Source organism: Protopterus annectens, chromosome 2.part2 (assembly GCF_019279795.1).
Source record: "Protopterus annectens isolate FY-2018-M chromosome 2.part2, PAN1.0, whole genome shotgun sequence".
NCBI classification, from domain to species: domain Eukaryota; kingdom Metazoa; phylum Chordata; order Ceratodontiformes; family Protopteridae; genus Protopterus; species Protopterus annectens.
Window position 1 is genome coordinate 720,961,467 of NC_056730.1, and position 21,484 is coordinate 720,982,950.

The 21,484-nt window shown below is 36.0% G+C and overlaps 1 protein-coding gene across 1 annotated transcript in view; it reads left to right on the top strand.

Moving 5' to 3' along the window:
* The window catches only part of PCSK1 (proprotein convertase subtilisin/kexin type 1), a 583,826-nt gene that overhangs the window by 552,534 nt on the left and 9,808 nt on the right, over nucleotides 1-21,484 (top strand). Inside the window, exons 11-12 of the mRNA XM_044064124.1 lie at nucleotides 5,379-5,536; nucleotides 11,914-12,047. Of these exons, the coding sequence (XP_043920059.1) occupies nucleotides 5,379-5,536; nucleotides 11,914-12,047 (292 nt within the window). The remainder of the gene's footprint in view (nucleotides 1-5,378; nucleotides 5,537-11,913; nucleotides 12,048-21,484) is intronic.

A 21,484-nucleotide genomic window follows, 5' to 3' on the forward strand; every position in this document is an offset into this window, starting at 1 on the left:
TATGTCTTTCAAAATGAGGTTTATACTATGATAAGCAATGTTCACCTCATTCCGTGATACCTCAACAAAAAAATCTACCATTTTGTAAAAATTCCAGCATCTTTGAGGAGTACAAAATTCTGTCCATGATGACAACACCCCCTCCTTTGGCTGGTTTCATAATTCGTATGTTGGAATTGTTGGCAAGTCTATGCATAAATTCTCTCTTTACTCAAAAGGTTGTGGAACTTATATCTCCTATGGTAAGAATGCCAATCCCTGATTGCATAATTGTTCACAAATATGTATACTTGGAATTAATGGGGGGGGTGAAGGTACTAGATCTTTGCAGTAATGAATATCAGACCCTTGCTCATCAGGAGGTAAAATACATTCAAGGTTCAATTTTCTGGTAAAAAGTTTAAGTTCCATTGCCACATCAACCAAATCAGGTTTGTTAGAGGGTACATATATAAAACCATGTTGGAACAATGAACCAAACACAGGAGAAACAAGAAGTGATGAAAAATTTCAAATCTTACAACCCTGAAATTCGTATACGTTATCAGATGCATCATAATGGTCATTGCCATCCAATGTGTTGTCAGCAACTAGTTCTGGGGTCGTTTCCAAAGAGAGTTCCTAAAAACCTATATTTTTTTGACTGTCACTTGGGGTAGGGTGACCATACCCCTTTTTTAACCTTTCCTGAATTCTTTTGGAATTCTGAGAGCCATTCTGGTCATTGTTGACATTATCTTGCACATTGTTGGGGTCAACACCATCATTCTCTTCACCGTTGTCATTGTTGGAACTAAAAATACCAATACTTTTTGGTGGCCTAGGGTAAACATCTTTATTAGTATAGTCCTTAGTGTCCATAAGATTTTTTGTGTTTTCTGGAAAAAAGAAATATTTTCCTGTTCGGCCACTTTGACAAAACTACATTGAAAACTATCAATATTATGCTTAAAAAGCAGGTCATTTCTTTACTGTGCATCTAAATTCTTCATTTCTTATTCAGTAAAACTCAGGTTCCTTAAATTCTCCTTGATAATTAGTTCCATTAGTGTACAACCCATTTTATCAAAAAAATCCAACAGTTCGAAGGTGAAACACAGGCCCGAATGTAACACCATTTGGGTATTTCCAAAGGCGCAGTCCTCTAGGGACCCTCTTGTTGCCAGTACAATGTCTCAAAAATGAGTTGTCCATCTGTAATGATTTAAATTTTAAAACAGTTTTTCCATTTTACTCAACCTGGCTTTAAAAGTAAATTCACTGTCATTGTTGTCATTACTTGTAAAACAACACTAATAGAATTGCTTGCCTCATCAAAATTGTACGTTGATTTAAAAAAATCACTTAAACTGTGAGTACTGACAGATAAATCAGTAATTGTATGCAGTGTTCCCAAGTTAACATTTCTATGAATTGTCGTGCCAGCAGATGTTCCTTCTCCACAGTCCTTATTACGAAATGGCATGCATTTTTTAGTATACAAAGCAACTAACACAATTTTATTATTGGCATTAACTTCTATGTTTTTATATATATGGTTTTTAGCTTTTAGTATTCAAAATGCACTAGGATTTTATGAAGGTAGCAAAATGTTTTGTAACTTTTTATCTTGCATTTTGGCACTACCTTTCTTAGAAAGTGAGATGTTGCATAAGATGTTTTGTAACATGCCTTGCACTTGGGCCCCACCCCCTCAAGGAAGTGAGGTCCATCACTTAAGGAAGTGATGTTTTTATGGTATTTAAAGGATGTGAGGTAGTGTATCTATTTGTCTGATGATGTTTCTGTAGCACTGGAAATGAAAGCACTTACATTTGTTTATTAAAATACCATTTTGTGGCTTTGGAGCAGTGCATTTTCTTCTAACAGTGTCACTTTTTGCTGTTGGGCTTGGTTACTCGGTTGCTATGTAGAAAAATGAGACAAATGTGGAGAATGATGAAGATGATGATGGTGATGATGATTAGGAAAAATCCTACAGTGTCAGAGTTTCACAGTGCCATGAAATAGCAATTTTTACCCATTTTTGCTGATACTATCACTGTTTCATTGCCTTAAGATATTTTTTTTCTGGGGGTGTGGCTCATTGCATGATGAGTTACATGCCATTGAGGTAATATTTAATTCAGAAAGGAAGCACATTTTTTGAGGTGAGGAAGACCCCAAGGTATAAACAAGAACATATAACAATTAGAATAGATCCCATGCACTGCTGAAGTCTAGCATGCAGCACAGAGGCCTGCCAACAGCAAGCTGCTTATTATACGATATGCCAGTACAAAGGCTTTTTACCTAGTCTATAAGATTAAGTACTTGCAAAACTCCAGTTTGAAACTGAACATTTTTACTCAGCATCATATGGCCTGTTTCAGAAACATTTTAGAAATGCAAAAATCAAAAATGTGAGTCAATCCTTTCCATATATTTAGAAGTAGTTGGGCCATTTACACAGGTGCAAGAATCATTTTTATAGCACCTGTAGTGATATGAGGCACTTACGCTGATTTGTCTTACAGACCATCTTTATATCTGCAGTTACTACATTGAATAAATGAAGGTTAAACAACATGATATCAAACTGCATAGTGAATAAGCAAGACCTTTCTGGCAGGTGAGAAAGAAATTTATAAGACATCTTTGTTTAAGCCATGGTAATCTGTTTCTGAGTTGGATATTTAGGTTCATAGATTAGTACTAGGCTAACTGCCCTTGTAGGCCATTTTAAGCCTAACCACTTACCCCATGTGAGAATCAAACCCACAATATGTTTGTAAGGCAAATACCTTAACCATTATGCCAGCCTCCCACCCTTATAATATAATTTGGAATTATATTCATAGAGTCATATATTGTTATTAGACTAATGACCTGGGGGGGGGGGGCATTCTAAGCCTAGCCAAGTTTCCCAAAAGAATATTGATGTCCTGTACTCAAATAGGATATTAAGGGCCAGGCATTTATAAGCTACCTCTGTCCAAAAGGGATATGGGTGCCAGCCTGTGTGTAAATTTCCTATTCCCCATCCATTGGTCTAGGTTGCATTTAAACTGGGTAATATATGAACTCAGCTTACACGGATGGGGAGCCTGTTCCATAGGAGGGGCAGTATTGAAGTATTTTTTTAATATGTTTATTGACCAACAGGTAGTACTCTTTTATCAGAAAATAGACCCCCATCTGCAGTGCCATTAAATATTTTAAAGCAAATTGGAGTTATACAAGAATATAGAATCATGGGCTTGGATAATAATCAGATCACAAAATTTGAATGAAATGAGCATTAGATGTAGTTATCGCCAAAACAGCCAGCAATGGATAAAATGAAAAAGACTCCATATTTTTTTTTCATTTTCATAATACAACTACAGCTTCTTCTTATAGCCACAATACAGATAACTGCTGCATAGGATTTTCTTACTAATAACAGGCTAATAATCCCTTTTTTTGGAACCCAGAGAAGCAAATTACTTAGGGTAACTATAAAGGAAAAACGTATGCGATGCAATACTAGAGTTAGCAGTTCATATCTCTGAAAATTGAACGTCTTATTTTTGCCTGTTATTTTACCTTGTTTTGGTTATATTTGTTACTGAGAAAAAAAGAAATAAAGCAACCCAAAGAATAAATGCTAGCCTGGTACTTTGGTATAGATACAATAACATTAATTTCAGGTTTAGGGCAGCAATGTAATGGATATAGCAAATCCTACAGCAGATACTATGAGCTGCATCTAAAAGGTATGTTTCCATGATTGTGTAAAATGTGACTCAGAGTCACATTAGCCATAATGAGGAAAATCATTATTATCAGCTAATCTGCATGTCTCCGAGTCATCTGTAGTGCTTATCAGCACTTTCTTGCAGAAAGCACGGATTAATAATGCCAAAAATTGGACTTTCATTCTTCTTATTTTTCAGAAAGTGAATCATGATGCTATGCTTACTGCTTAATTACCTTTTAAAATGCCATTTGAGCAATATATAACAAAATCTCCAATATCTCCAAAAATATGCAAAAAAGATTGCACTCACTATACTATCTACTTCCTTGCTGAATTTCATGGCTCAGTCCTGTCCCCTCCTCCAAGAAAATCCCCCAACTTGAGTATGACATAAGAAGGAACTAGCACACTAATATTGTTCTGGGAAGAAAGCAACATTAAGGAAATTTTGTTTTGTGGGGTTGTTTGAATGTAGAAAAATAAATTTAAATAATAAATAAATGAACTCTGTAAACATATTTACAACATATCATTTTACACTCTATAAACTCCTTGCTGTTTTCTAAGGAACAGTTTAATGTGATCGAATAACCACTTCTCATGTTTTTCTTGTCTGTCGGTGTAAATTCTAAGATTTCACACGTTTTTGCACTAAAATACTGATTGAAGCCAAAATTACACTGCTATAAACATGTATCTGCCTATTTTAAATGATTGCTGAACATTCTAGATATGATTACTTAAACTGCCTGTGAAGCCATATGCAACCTAGTTTGGACTTGCCTTGTAGCAGGGTGATTTTATTTTGTTAACTTGAGATTCAGAAATGTAAATTGAGAGCTTTTTTATGAAAAAACAGTCCTTGCCGCAGCCTCTGGAAAACTGTGGGCCTACTCTTCTGGAAGGTTTGTGATCCCTGTTTCCTGTGAACATCTGCCAGTTGCCACCCCTGACTTCCCTTCTCTTATTATTTCACATTTGTCATGCATGCTTTTAGATCAGTTGGGGAAGCAGATCTGTCCATCATTGGTGTCAAAGTTTCCTTTTATTGATCATACAGGGAGTACTGCTGTTGTGACATCTTTATGAGTTACACAGGAAGGGGTAGAATTGGTTTTCTGTGTTGCACTCACACTCCCATTCACACAAGCACTTTTGGGGTTGGCATAATGGCTAGGGTCATTGCTTGTAGGTACATGGTTTGATTCTGACCTCTAGTTAGTAGTTAGATTTATAACACTCTATAGACTGATGGCCTAGTATTTACCTATGAACCTCAAATTAAATATATACAGTGGCAGCAATGCTATATTTTATGTCTCGATAAAGGAGCACTTTACAGTTTTACATGCAAACACAGTCCTCCCAAATGAGCATACAAGCAGATATTGGGCACTCGGTGCTTCCCACCCACACTGCCCCTAAGCTGCATGATTTTGTCATATAAACCAGATGAATGGCTGTCCAGACCAACATGCAACTGCTGCATTGAAAATACATCAGCTCTGTATCTTTCTGTCACATTTGTTGCCACCGATACTTGTTTTGTCTCTTTCCCAGTACTGATAACTGCTAAAACTCATTTCTGGTAAACATTTGTTACTGTTATGATTTTACTGTAATGTAATGACCTAATGTATGTGTATATTGCTTCCAGGTTGCTGAAGGCAGGAGGAGAAGTTATTATTGAAATACCAACAAAAGCCTGTGAAGGTCAGGATAATACAATTAAATCCTTGGAACACTTACAGTTAGAGGCAACTATAGAATATACTCGCAGAGGAGATCTTCACATTACCCTAACATCTCCATCAGGTAATAGAAATGTTTAGTTCCTTCTAGCCACCACATAATTTTTTTTATTTCCTGTTTCACTGTTATCCATTGTGTATTACATATTCTGCATCTTACAAGCCAAGAAATTGGCAATTCTGAATAGCTGACTATAGTTCTTGTTTTTTTTTTTTTGTGTTTTTTGTAAGTTGGAGGATTTTTAAAAAGCAATAACTAATCACTTCAAACGTAAGAAAAGAAGTGATGGATTATGCCAAAAATGCATCTTAAAACATTACATCTTGAATAATTTGGTCAAGAACACCCTGCATTGTCACTGATTAGCTGTTGTCAGGTTCTTTCAGACATCTCAGTGCTTGTCATTGTAATTAAATTAGAGAATAGAATTGCAGTCTGTGTACCTACTGAATTGACAATTGTTTGGGAGATTAGGACATGCTTCGTTTTGTTTAAAAGAGCCATGTAGACAATTTAAGAATGGCATTAACATTATTCCATGAAGGCTGCAGTAATTTAACTGCCTGGGCCGCTTAATGATAACTTTTCTACATTAGGCGCTAAATTTTGCTTAGTGGTGACGTTACAGTGGCAGGGAAGAAATTATAAATCTGAAGGATTTTCTTTGTCAGACATATTTTGTATTATTCAACAGTGATATCCACTATATAACATTTTCTGACAGGCAAAATTGTTTATGTTTTTATATGTTTGTGTATTTTACATATTTGAATGCAGTACCTGCTAATCATTTATAACATCTTCTGAAAGTTCTTTGTTGTGAATGAAGTAAGCTCTGGTACTTTCTACCACTTTCTCATTAGAACTGACTTATTATTTTAACTAATCAGTAATGTTCTGTATACGCAACCAAACATGTGGCCTTAGTTTTACAAGGCTAAAAAGCGCAAGACAGGATTAAATTACAGTGATTCTGGATCATTGTCACTTAATCAGAATTTATGCAAAATGGTAAATTTCAGTGAGTTTGAAAGTCTCACTAGTGAAAGTTCTTTTATTGGCAGATTTTATTTATTGCAAAGAAAAGTATACATATACAAGAGAAATATATATATATATATATATATATATATATATATATATATATATATATAGCCATAACATTCTATTAAAAGCAATGTTACAAAATAAAAACAGATAAAAAAAAAGATTTAAGTTACTGTTGCATGTACAATAAAATAGCAATTAGTAGCAACAACAGAAAGGGAAAGTATCATGAATATTATGTTAAGAACACAAGAAATGCTCTGTACAGTATGGCACATTAAAATCTATCCCATACCATTATGATGCTTTTGCAAGACTGTGCTAATTATGTTGTAACACCCTGTGTATGTATAAATATATTTGATATGTGCTTAGAGCATACAGAACTAAATAGTTATGTACAAATACTGTAATAGATGAGGTGAGTCCAGAATATACATAAGCAGATCAGTGAGCTGTGTGGTGTTTTGATAAAGAGGAACATAGCATTAACTGAGGCAAGTTGAAAGGGGTCCTGCACATTAGATGATGAAGAATGCAGCAACTAATGCTAGAATAATGTGTGTAGATGAGGAAAAACAACAAGTTGGACACAGAAGACTGTTGAATATTTACTATGAGGAAAGATAAAGTAAGACAGAAAGTCTGATGGGAGGAAGAGAGATAAAAGTATAGGATATAGTAGGTCAGACAGTTATTTAGAGTGGTACTATGAATAGGGTTAACAATGTTGAAGAAAAATGCATTACATACAAAATATAATTCTGGGGATAATATAAATGTAAGCAATATGTAGAGTGAGTGAGAGAAACTATAATACTAGAGGTAACATATGGAATGCAGACCTAACAGGATGAAGAGTGTTAAAATAGGCTGTGAGGCTAAAGTGAAGACAAGAGTAGGGCTGTAGCAACAGGCATGTAGGAAATAAGGGAAATTACTTAATAATGGGGATGAGGATGGGACGGTGATGAAGATATAGGGTCATCAGAGATACTGACTTAAAACCCACTGCCTATCTGGTGGTCAGACTGGTTCTATGACTTCCTGAGATAAATGTGTTCTAGAACTGTAAGGAAACAGAGATATATGGTTTACTGGGCAAGGATGAATTTCATGGAAAGGAGGGATATACTCCTGTTTTCAAGTATAACCTTGATGAATGACATTCAGAACCCATTTGTCTGACTCATTCTGGTGTCACAAAGAAAGATGCAGACTCAGAGAGAGGGAGAGATTGCCAGAGAGGGAGGGAGAGGGAGGCTGTGGAAGTGAATAGTCATTCTGACAATTTGGGCTTTACTAAACTTTCAAAGGTTTTCCCTTTCTTTTTGGAGCCTGTTTGTCATTACTTTTTAAATTCCTGTTTGCACCTTGCTGCTTGAGTTGCTTTTTGAAAAGAGAAGTTCAGGTGGAAGGAACATTTTTATTTGTCTTAATAAAGGAAGTTTGGAAGACTTGCATAATCCCTTAAATCAACTTTCCTCTCAGATCTCTTAAGCACCTCAACTGCAGAAGGGCCAGACAGAACTTTTTTGTTGAGTGGGGATTTAAAATTTAATTTTAACATCTTCGGGAAGATTTTTGCAAACATAACCAAGCAAATCTTCTCATGACAGACCGAGAAGCAGCAGCTCTAGAGGCAGTATCATCAGTGTCATAATAACTCTGGAAGCATGTGTAATTACATGAGAAGTGGCTACAAAAGAGGCATGTTCTAAAAAAAATAAATAAATAAAACAGAAGTAAAAACTTTGACATGTGAGCCTGGTAGTTTTAAAGTGGCAGTCAAGACTTCATCCTGCTATGCCATGAGGGTGAGGAGCAGGAACATTAGCTTAATACACCTGCAAGTATTGATTTTATTTACAGTGAGTATAAACTTTCAACATATTTTAAAACCTATATTATGCTGATTCTCTCAGTGCTAATGTTGAAGGACATGACATTTCCCAAATTTGTCAAAAGCTTTCCCAGCATTGTCAGACAAAATGGGATTAGCATTAGGAACTTGTCTAGCAAAAGCACTTTTGATAGACAAATCACTGAGAGTCTCCTTTGGGGTTAGAAAACAGTATTTTTGAGTCTGAAGTACCGTATAGTCAGAAGTACCCTGTATAACCTATCAGACTTCTTTGGGGCAGGAGAATGACTGTATGGTAAACTGCAACCTGTCAGGCACACATTCTGTAAAACAAATAAAACTGGAGGAAAAGCTGCAGATTGAGGAATGCACAGCTATAACAAATTATATTGTATTTTCTGGGAAATAAGAATTTCATTCTGATCCCACTAAAAACCTCTAACATTTTAGATAACGTTTCAGAAAACGAAATGCCTTCTGGATGGAAATCTGATGCAGTGCTTACCTCAGAAAGTGAATCTTTAGGTTGAGAAGAAAATCCTGCAGCAAGACATTCTCCCTCCAATTCCTACTCTTCTGACTATCAGAGTCTGAAAGAAAAAAAAACTCCTTTTCTTTCCTGAAGAGGAAATGTGTAAAGAAAAAGTGAAAATAACTTCTTATGAAAGCCTAGCAAATCTTCCCTGGCCATTGAAATAGAAACTGCAGAAGCCAAGTATTTTGTTTTTTGTTTTCTTTTTCATGGGAAACTTCCTGAAAAAAAAACAACCTAAAGCAGGTAATATCCTGGGGTTCAGATGCCCTTTACCAGTTAGGTGGTAGATCTTCATCCACCTGTTTCAGCAACACCAATAGGACTGATTTTTCAATGCATTTGGAGGGCAACCCTACAGCCACAGATGTGGTTCTTAGTAGCTGTAGGTGTTACAGAGGGACTGGGGATAAATGATGAATAAGTCATGCAACCAAATCTAGCTATAACAGAGTTAGCTGTTGATGATTCTGGCAAAATTGGACATGTACTGATATCCAAAGACCCCCTGACAACTTTCTTCTTCTTCTTCTTGTGGGTGTGGGAAAGAAGAGTAGAGGAGACTGGTAACTGTTCAATAAGTCCATCTACAAAGGAAGCCTCAAAGGCGGTTAGCACAGCCTATAGTAATCAGTGCCAGATAAAAAAGTGGTTTTAAAGTAAAAAAAAAAAAACAAAATTATATGACAGTCAACAAAGCACAGTATTCTGCCACTAATGCATACATTCCATACAAGAATATTAGAAAAAGTTGAAAATCAAATTTATACGCATATCTTTACAGGAACATTCACAGTATTAAACTCCCCTGGTACAGATTGACAGTTTAAATAAAATACATTTCCTAGCATAACTAATATTAGTCTTAGAGAGAAAAAAAGAAAACACCAATCTTCCTTAAAAAAATAAAATAGTGGAAGTTTTTTCCACAAAAGAGAAGAAACTACTAAGTTAAACTTGAATATGTGGAAATACGGGAATCATTTTATAAGGAAAAAATACCCTGTAGGAAAAAGAAGAGAACACGTACAATAGCTACCAGAAGAAAACCACACATATGTTTGCTGTTCATTGCCAAAAATAAAACAGAAAACATGCTCACTTTCCATGTCCTTTACAAAGCTTTTCTTTACACACTCTGTGTGATTTACCTTAATACTTTGCAAACTCTTACTAAAAATATCTTGTTAACCTGGTTTCCCCGTTACTTGTTTGGAGTACTCTCCTTTATATGAGGATACTTTGTGTATATTCGGTATTACCCTCCTCTGAAGAAACTATATTGCATTAATAACAAACCATAGTTGCTTCAGTATTCTAGCACATGATCTGTCCTGTTAGCAGTATATCATACATTTTGGATAGGGTTTTTCAACTACTAATACGCTGTAACTGTTTACAGCACTATCTGGTTTAGTAAAGATATGTATAACAAATTAATGGATTAATCTGCAAGAGATTTCCTTAACAAGATGCTCTTCCTATCCAGCCAAGCATTAAAATGCACACAAGGTGGTGCCTGAGATAAAGAAAAAAATTCTGACTCATAGAAGAGTTTACATCAAAATATCATGGAAGTGTCCTAACTGTCGTTGGACATGGGTATTTTGTTATATTTGCTGTTTTTTAATTTTTTTGCTATTTTTTGTTTTAATATGAAAAATATAAGAAAAAAATTGGCAGAAAATTAAAAAACAGTAATTTTTATCCCCCTTTCTCTGTTCAGTCCTGCCCAATGGATCTCTACCAGTACCCAGGGAGGTAACAGACAGGCATCTCTAGGTGAGTTTAGGGGCCTAGATTCCATTTATACAGGGTCCTAAATTACATTTGTACCTGCCCAAGAAGCCAAGTTGGTCTAATCATTCCTTTAGTATTGAGACTCAGATGATAGGGAGTGAAATATCTAGTTGGCTCTGCTGAGTGTCCAACCTCTGGAGATCTCTACCTTCAGCAGCTTCCATGAGCAACACAATGCTGCCTAACCTTGGTAATATGTGCATTTTTACAGACAAACACACATATACACACATGCACACACTACTTCCTAAGTTGCTAAGGACTGTACATCACTTAGTTTGGATTCTACAGGCTCATGTTCCACCTAGGCACATCCAGTGCTCTGGATAGATGTCACACAGGTGGGAAGTGACAGCCATGTCCTTCCCACCAGGATGACAGAGCTGGCAGGTCTCATTCAGTCTCATCCTCTTTGGCCCATCCTACTCAGTGCCTGTGCTCCTAATTGAATATTGGCCATATAGGTCACAGTCAAGACTTCATCCTGCTGTGCCAACGGGGTGAGTAGTAGGAATGGGAACTAAATATACCTGAGAGTAGTAATTTTATTTATGGAGAGTATAACCTTCAACAAATTTAAAACGTGTTGATTCTCAAAATTCTGAAGTTGAATGACATGATATTTAAGTAACACTGTCTAAAAACATTAGACAAAATGGAACAGAAATCTTGACTTGGTTTTACCTCTTTTGTGGACAGATAGAATGTAGCTTATATTAACAGTAAAGACTTTATGCATTATCACTTGACTGCTGTTTTTTTACATGTATGAAAATTTATGGTACATGTTTCACTTCAGTTCTGCAAGAATAAATGGTCTTTGAAACAAAGGAAGTTGTGTACAATGTGCTTCCACTGATTTTGAAATAGTTATTTAAAATAATAATAGAAAAAAACATTGTCTAAATCTACTTACCTCTGTTTTACAACTTGTGAAAACAAGGTTAGGAGAAATGATGGGACAGTCTAGAAAAGCATGCATTTTATGTAACCAGCCATGTCACACACATGATGCATGTGAATAAACAAGGAAAAATAATGTAATACAATAACTTGAAAATGCCTGGAATATATTCAAAAATAAAGAAGAAATTCAGAAAATGCATACTGTAGAAGTATGAGCTATTTACTGAACTGCTGTTAAAACATCTTTTTTTTTACCAGTCTTGTAACACTATCTTTGTTAAATCTCTTCAGGGACAAGCACTGTACTCTTGGCAGAAAGGGAAAGGGATTCCTCTCCTAATGGTTTCAAGAATTGGGCCTTTATGTCAGTGCACACATGGGGTGAAGAGCCAGTAGGCACATGGCTTTTACGAATAACTGATGTGGTATGTATGGGCTAATTTCTGCTTCAGCTACAGTATGCAGTGGCATTTCAGGGATGCCACTTCTAATTATTGTAAATATCTATTTCAACTGGTCACTCAAGCAGGCAGCAATGACTAAAAGGAGCCTTAAGCACACTGGTAATGCAGCATATAATGAGATCAGTCCTTGCAATCATGAATTTATTTCCCCTAAACAGCTACAATAAGCTTTTGTTTGCTTTATTTCCACATGGTAGAATTTCAGTGCAGCTTTAAATAACTGTGAAAGATATACTTCACTTTTGTTCCATTCCTTATTTCTGATCCCTTATATGTACAGCATAAACTTCTGATGCATCGTGCTTAACTGTTAGGGCTTACATGGAAGCATAGATTTCAGTGAGATATATTCTTTTCTAAGATAACCAGTATATAACAGTTTTGGGTCCTTTTTTATTTGGTACTTATTACAGCTAGCCATGCTTTCAGGGCTGTGTGGACAGAAGTGCCTGGAGATGACATTAAATTAGCTGTTCTAAATATTTCAGCAGAGAAGCAAAATGAATTACAGCAACACCCATGCAACCTTTGAAAGTTGGCAGACAATTATTATAATTCCTTCAACACTAAAAAATGTAAAATAATGCATTTAGGCTCTACTATTAATTGTGATATGATGAACGTCTATATTAAATTTATGGACATAGGTGTGGTAACTGATGAGTAACTAAGCTTTGGTATTAATGTCATTGCAATAGTCAGGAGGACGTTTTGTATTTTGAGAATTATATTTAGGTTGGTAACATCAGGAGATATTGATACTTTGATCAGAACAATGAATGAATATTGTTCTTGCTTTTGTTCCTGTACAATTTATGATACAAATAAGTTAGTGTGTGCACAAATGTATATCAGAAGGCAAATTGATTTGGTTCAGCATTTGATATCTAGTGAAAGACTTAACATTTCTAAAACTAGTCTTGATATATTTCACGTTACTCAGAGCTGATTTAATATGTGTATGTAAATGCTTACAGAATAATATGCTTAGGCCAACACTAGATGACTGGTTGGTTGAGCACACATTAAGAACAAGGAATAATCATCTGTGTATAACCCCAAGGGCATGTGATCAAGATGGCAAAGAAAATTAATAACTTAAACTAATGAATAAGACTTTTTAATTCATGAAAACAATTTAAAGTAGGTATTGATTTGTATTTTTCAGTCTGGCATATCAGCCTTGTCTGTGGTATACTGAAAATGTGGTCTTCCATGGCTATGAAGGCCAAGCTCAGCTTTTACTGCACTGTAACTTAAGAGCTGTTTGGGTTATCTGCAATCTTGTCAGAACTTTTTATGTGTATCTCCATTGGTGTGTCATCAGCTCTAGTAAAATTTTCCTTTACCTGCCATATTTCTGCAACTTACAGAAAAATTAAACTAAAAATTTTAATGCTGCATACACAAAATACAGACACAAACACAATACCCAAACACAGTAGCCAACCTAAAACAGATGCCATAATTTACACAGATTTTTAAACAAAAAAGTAAAATGTGAGCTGCAGTTCATACAGAACAGCAATACAAGTCAGCCTGCACTGATGAGCATGGTTGTACTACTGCGCCATTTAGCGCCTCATAATCAAGCACATTCTGAAAAGTACACCTTCTCATTAAGTAGGAATGTGAGTCACTATGAATCATTCAGCTGATGGCTTTTCCCTACTCAGATAAGTGCCTTGCCAACTTGGTTTATGAATTAGTGCAGATTCTAACAAACCACACACTAGCACAAATAAAAGTCCCCAGTGACAGACAGGCAGGCTTTCAGAAGAGAGACAGACACACATACACACATCATAGTATACATACTTCATGCTCTACTGTAAACAGGAAGACTAAGTAGTTAAGAGCTGTTCTATAGATGACAGATGTCCTGTACTCAGCCACCTTGTGTGAAAGTATAGCCTGCATATATACACACAGGCATACAATACACCTTGCACAAGCATTCTGACTTCAATGCATAAACACACTTACATACATATAGACTCAAAACACCAGTTAAGAAGCCAGAAATTCAAATGTGATCATTAGCAAGGCAAAGACTGTACATATGCACACACACACACACACACACACACACACACACACACGCACACACACGCACACACATGCACACACACACACACGCACACACATGCACACACATGCACACGCATGCATACACACGGGCACACAGATAGCCACACACTCCCATACCACTGAGCCTGGCATTTGGAATAGAGGATTAATGAGCTGTTAATGAGCTGTTTCCTATGGTCCAGTGGTGCAAGGTTTGATTCCCTTAGCCTGCATTACATAACTGTATGACTCTGAGCTAGTCATTAAACCAGACACTACTTCCAGGCTGAGTCTGAAGCTGTACCCCAAAAACAAATATAAATAAATAAACACACATATTCATTAATATGTAACTGGAGTGTCAGTCTTCATAAGGTAAAAGCTGCCCTGCCTCCCCTGCACAGAACCCCCATTAAGCTGCATAAGTGCATGCAGCTACCTAGATGCCCGTGCTTATCCATTTTCTGCAGAGTTGTTCAGGGTAACTTGCTTTGTATGGAGTCTAAGACTTCTGTATTACAGTAGCCTGTTAAATGAGCAGCACACTAGGCTTCTTAATGGGCCTCATTAGCATACTGCTCCTGAATACTTCACTTAAAAATGGCACAGAAACCGTAGCTGTCTAAAGCTATGCCACCAACCAGCTTTTTGACTGTGAATCAGGCAAGCTTGTCAAGTATATAGGCTGCATTATGCAGCTTTGCGTACTAGGCAACATGTCTGTGTATCCCTGTCATGGACATTAATCATTCACTTCAACATAAAAAAGTTATTTGACACACTATACAAATGAGCACATATTTACCCCCACATGAACACATATTTACTCATAGGAAAAAGCACATTGTCACCTAAAATAAGCTAAATCCATTCATAAAAGAGATAAAAAATTAGAGTCAAAGAATAAAAAAATAAAATAAAACACTGACCACAAATAGATAATTGGAAAATGAAATAGCTGACAAAAATGGATCAAGTTCTTTTCAAACTAACTAAAAAGAAGTTAAAGTAACTAAACTATAAAACTAACAAATTCTAAGATAACCCTTGCTATCCTTATAAAATACATAAAAAATAAAGTGATTAAAAAAATCTGGAGTACAATGTGTTTCCCTTAAGATTCATTGATGCATTCTTTTGAGAAAAGTATTATCAAATTCACTTATCCAGGCAAACTGTTCTTTGAAAATTGTAAGCCATGCCACCACTACTATAATAACTATATTTTCTGCAACCCGACACCCCTTACACACACACACACACACACACACACACATATATATATATATATATATATATATATATATATATATATATATAGCTCCCCTTTGAAACGTCAACTTACCAGAATGTCGACATTCATAACAGAGAGACCATAACGTTGAAATTTCATAAAGTTGAACTCCCAGAACATCGCAAGTTAACTCTGGGAAAATAACCACTGGGTCACCATGGTGACCTTTGCCCTGTTCTCCATCTTAGTGCAATCTTGGAATTGGTATATTTAGTTACCGGGTGTGTGTATGGGGGGTGGCAGCCCCTCACGTTGGTGAGTTTAGATTGCTTCCATTCTTATTAAGGTGATTGGTGGTCCAGTGGTAATTTTCCTGGAGTTAACTTGTGACATTCCAGGAGTTTGGCTTTATGAAGTTTCAATGTTGTGGTCTCACTGTTGTGAATGTTGATGTTCTAGTAAGTCAATGTTTTCAAGTAGATCCCTATATATATATATATATATATATATATATATATATATATATATATATATATAGCTATAGAGAGAGAGAGAGAGAGAGTAATTTTATGGCTGCACAATAGTGCGGAAAAGATAAGTGACCTATTACAATGCACAATGATCCTACTGTGCCTAAGGAAATACACTGACATAATTCACAAGGCATTGTTTGAGCAATGACATCTATGAAATAACTCCCAAATATAACACAAATAACAATTCTGCCTTTACCAAAAAAAGATACTCTGGAATGAGCACTAGTTTAATAAAAAGGTTTATTTGAAACTGCACACCTGAACTAAGGAAGTCAATTTTGTACCCACACAAATCTCCAACCACACAAGCCAAAATCTCTACCACTTTCACTGAGTTACTTCTCTCTTCCATGAAGTTACATTATCATTTTACAGATCTAACCAAGAGTAAGGACACTTGTTTAATTAGGAGAGCTGTTTCACCTGAATCATTTTCTCCCAAACTTAATCCTTATCTTAAAAACCCTTTATTTCTTTCTGATACTTTCTTTTCCGCACTTATTACTAATTTTGTGCAATTCTCTTTACTTCCATCTTACATTTGCTATGCTAAAAGAAAAGGAACAAGAAAATCAATCCTCTGAAATTATAATGCTAAGCTTGAAATGCATCATCACCAGCTCCTCCTCTCTGGTGATGGTGAACCATGATTTATTTTCTGACCACCATATTACATCCTTTTCTAAATCTCTTCTCCCCAGTACGAAGTTTAATTCACATCAGCATTACTATTTATTTTCCCACCCCCTCTGGCTGTGAACTTTTCTATCCCTTCTCAACCAGCCTGCAATTATAGTGTGCCTAGATCCTAAAAATCTACTTCCCCACTACAATTACCATTTTTTAACCCTACTTCTAGCAGGGTACCTATCAACTTCTCTAACTTTAACTTTCTTGCAGCTTGTCAGTTTCCTTTTCAGCCCACCTTGCAACATCACCCATTTTCATGTGTCCACTGTTTCCATTTTGTTAAGCTTTACCTCATGGTAGGTTATTTAAATATATTGGCCCATAAACAGCATTTACAATGCTATATATCAATCTGTTTGTCATAAATACAGATAAAATTCAGCAAGCTACACAATTAATGCAGCAAATTTAATGTGTAATTTATCTCTTCATTGTCAGCTGAGTAAATGATCTCTTTAAACACAATCATTTTCTGCCACGATCCTGATTTTATTATTTTGCCAATACGCCAACACACTTGGAAGGATCCAGGTAATCCATCTCTGATGCCAGTGACCCATATTCAGCTAACAGCTACCTGAGAGTCAAGGTGATAGAATTTATTGGCCAGAAATTAATGCACTTATAACTGAGGAGGAATGTAAACCTGCCACTGCTGTTTTATTCCTCTTCCCAGTAGAAATCAGGAAGATATTCAACATTAATAAACACAATGGGAATGCAAGCTGATAGTCTGTGCTACATATCCAGGAAGAGGGTATGTGCATATTGATGTCACTGCATGCCCACATTTTTGGACAAAATAAGAACAACACACTAAAATGTATCCAAATGCCACAGGTATGTCATATCGTCCCTCCACTGACTCCCCTGTCTGTTGCAGAGTTACCAGAACCCAAGAGCCAGAATGCTTGCTGTCCTACGAGACCTACGCAGTGATGGGTCATGCCACTGTACATTCCAAATGTGCGGGAATTGGCTTAATAGCTATTAGAAGTCAAAAGAGGGTCTAAGCAGCATAGCTACAAAAATAAATAAATAAATAACTAAACAAGAAGTTATGCACTGTTAACAGATGTTCTTTGTACTCAGTAATATAATAACAATAAAGTTTGCAGGTATAACTTGGAAGATTTTCTTCTGATGTGTATTTTATTTTCTTTCAAAATATGTTCTCATTTCTGTGTTTGTAAAATGTTTTTTTTCATTCTTTCATGTTTTCTCTGTTCTGTGTACATTGTTTTCATTCACCAGGGTGCTTTGATAAACTTGCTCAGCTTTTCCCTATAGTATCAACATTTTGTTGTGATAAGCTATGAGACTTGTGAGACGACTACATTAGAGCTAGGTAGCAGAATTAAAAAGTTGCAATGATTTTATTCTACTCAGCTGGAATTCTACAATGCATGCCTACTTGTATTATTCCAGGATAATTGCAAATATGGAGATGAAATGCTTGGCTTGGAAGGCTTTGCAAAAATTCACAAACACAAAAACAAATAAATGAAATATTTTAATGGACATGTCAGATAGTGAAGTGCATTATTCTTTCGAATAAAATGTATATATTTTGTTTCATTTGAGATGCATATCAATTATATTCTGCTTCAGGTAAAACTACGAATCAACCTAAAGTCTACATTATTTCTGTATATAGAATGTATCATAACTAAGCATGTAGCCATCATTTCCAAATGCAGTTTCTAGGTTTGCCACAAAGAATTGTACTATCAGTGTCTAATAATTCCTTAAAATTTTCTGTTTAAGATTCATTTACAAAACAAAACCTTAGAAAAGGTGACCAGACATTTTGACTGAGGTATATTGAAAATGTATGCAAAACTTGGCCAGGCAGATGAAGTGGGTCATTGAGTCATAGTGCTAATTAATTAATTAATCAGTGATAATTAAAATGAGTGATAGATTTTCCTGAATGGCTATTCAGGCTGATCTTTCTTTTTTTCTCATAAGTTATGCTTACATGAAGTCAAATCTTAATACAGTTAAAGGCACAATTCTTACATCAATATTATCTTCCTATCGCGAGCAAGTCTTAAAGGAGTATGTTCAGATGTTGCTGTCTTTGACTAACATACCTCTCAACTATCCCTGATTTTCAGGGACACTCCTAATTTTGACTCCAATTTTATCTGTGTCCCTCTTAATCTGTCCTATGTGTGTCTGTGTGTGTGTGTGTGTGTGTGTGTGTGTGTGTGTGTGTGTGCATGCGCAAACTGCACATGTGTGTGTGTGTGTGTGTGTGTGTGTGTGTGTGTGTGTGTGATCATAAGATGACATGTTATATTATATTTTAAGTAATGTATGTACGTATATTGTACATTTTCACAGGGCATGTTAAACAGATTGCCAGACTCACTTATACTTAATCCAGTTTAGTGTCCCACTAAGCTCTGCATTTTAAGTATCACAAGATCATTTCTCACATTCGTGTAAATGGGGCAATAATTTGCTGGTGTACGATTTTACTGCTGGCGGACAAGTTGATTGGGAAGTCATCTGGTCTTTCTATAGTCATTAATGCCATTCTTTAAAAAACTATAGAAAGACCACCCATGTCTCATCCTCCATTTCTGGGATTTGGACTAGGAGTTTTGAATATAATTTGTAAATGTGCACTGCTGTACTCTGTATCATTGATTGGAAGGATAAATGAGTGTGGTGGATTAAGAGACTAACCTGTTAGAATTTTTTCCTGTCATTAAGTCAGAAAAGTTATTTTGGTGCTTTCTTCCCTGATGAAATTATCTACAGAAACCAGGTAGAGGTGCAGTTTATTCTCTGGTGTCATTATTATGTTGCCATTACTATTGTTAAGATTTCTAAAGTAGAGAAGATAATTATACAGGGATATAACTTCATGTTTCGTCCTTTTCCAAAAAATTGTATTTGGCTGATTAGTGATGGCTGTATGCTTGTATACTGAAAAACCTAAGTTTAAGCAGAGAGGGAAAGCAGCCTAATATACCTCAAGCTGTGCCTACATAGTAGGGCAAATCTCTCTGTCCCTCTTATTATATGTGCACACACAGCACTTGTCCATACACGTGCACACACACACACACACACACACACACACACACACACACACACACACACACACACACATATATATATATATATATATATATATATATATATATTTATATATATAGATTGATAGATGATAAATTATATATATACATATATATAGAGAGGGAAAGATAGAGTATGTATTGCAAGTGTTGAAATGTAAAATGCTGAAATATTAAAATACACAAATGCTACTAGTTGGTATTTTGAATTCAGCATTTTAAAGTTTCAGCATAGTGATATTTCAATATTTTGCATTCAGTATTCTGACTTTCAGTATACCACTATCCAATGAGCTACATTAGCAAAGAGGTCGGAAGGGAAAGAAAAACAAAACTACTGAATACAGATAATATGACACAACAAGCCATGTTGAAACAGGAGCTTCAACAAATGACAGGGAACTGAAATGCAAAACTAAAGGTACAGGGGATGAAAGTAAGTACATACAAGACAGTGGTCATGTCAGCAAATGAGGAAGTCAGAAGAAGCTTAAAACTGAGGTAGAATGGAAAACAGTGAAACAAGTTAACAACTTTGAGTGTCTAGGAGGTGTTGCTGAGGAGAACGGAAGTCTGAATGAGGAGTTAAACACAGGCAAAGCAGTCAATGGGCACAAAGTGTCAAGGCAGTGTATGATAGGCAAAAACTAAAGAAAGTCGAAAAGTAAGATGTATAAAGCGGGTCTGTATTATAACATCAAAGTATAAAAACTTCGAATGTTATAATATCGAACCCAGTAGAGTGAACGCTTGAAATAGTGAAGCTGCAAAACACTGAATACATTCCTAGGGAAAATATTCAGTGGGCCGTTTCTGCAGCTTCGCTATTTCCTTAACTGTGGAGTGAAGGTTACGGACCGAGTTAAGGTAAGTATGCGAATGAAGGTGAGTGTGTGATTGGGCATGGGTTATGTGAGTTAGGGTTAGGGCGCGGGTCAGGTAAATATGAGATTGTGTGGACGTGAGGGTTAGGGTGGGGTAGGTGAGTTAGGGTTAGGGAGTGGGTAAGGTGAGTGTGCGATAGTTAGGGACCTTAGGCTTAGGGTTGGGTTAAGGTAAGCGGATAGCTAGTGGTGTATTTCTGGTTTAGTGTAGGGTTTTGTGAAGTGTATGTGTGTGGATTATTTATTTTGGTGTGCTTGAGTTGTGTGTATGTTTGTCGGAACAGCAAATTTTTTCCCTGGGAAAAAATTTGCTATTCTGACTGTTCAGTTTTCTGGTGTTTCGATTGAATGGGTTTGATATTATAACATTCGATGTTTTTGAACTTTGATGTTATAATATAGACCCATATAAAACAGTGCAACCAGTGCTTCTATATGGCACAGAAACCTATGCAATAAAGGCAGAGCAGCTGAGGAAGCTTGATGTGATGGAGATGAAGTGCCTGAGGTTGATAGGATGCACACTGTGGGACAGATGCGTTCCTATTACATGATCAAAGTTTTGAAACTTCAAACACAACAATATCAAACTGGTCTGTTCAAAGTTTCAAAACTTCGAACACTGAAAAAAAATTAAAAAAAACATCCAACAGTAAACAAACTCTTAAGCACCCACCACACCACCCGCTCTTTAAATATACCAACTCCGAGATCCCACTACAGTGCAGTAAAGGGAAATATTCCCTTTACTGCACTATAATGCGGTCTTGGAGTTGGTATATTTAAAGAGTGGGGGGTGTGGGGTGCAGAGGGGCTTTACCTCTGCTTGCAAGGGTTCATTTTACTTTTAAGTTTTTTTTTTTTTTTTTAACGTGTTCGAACTTCTGCAAGT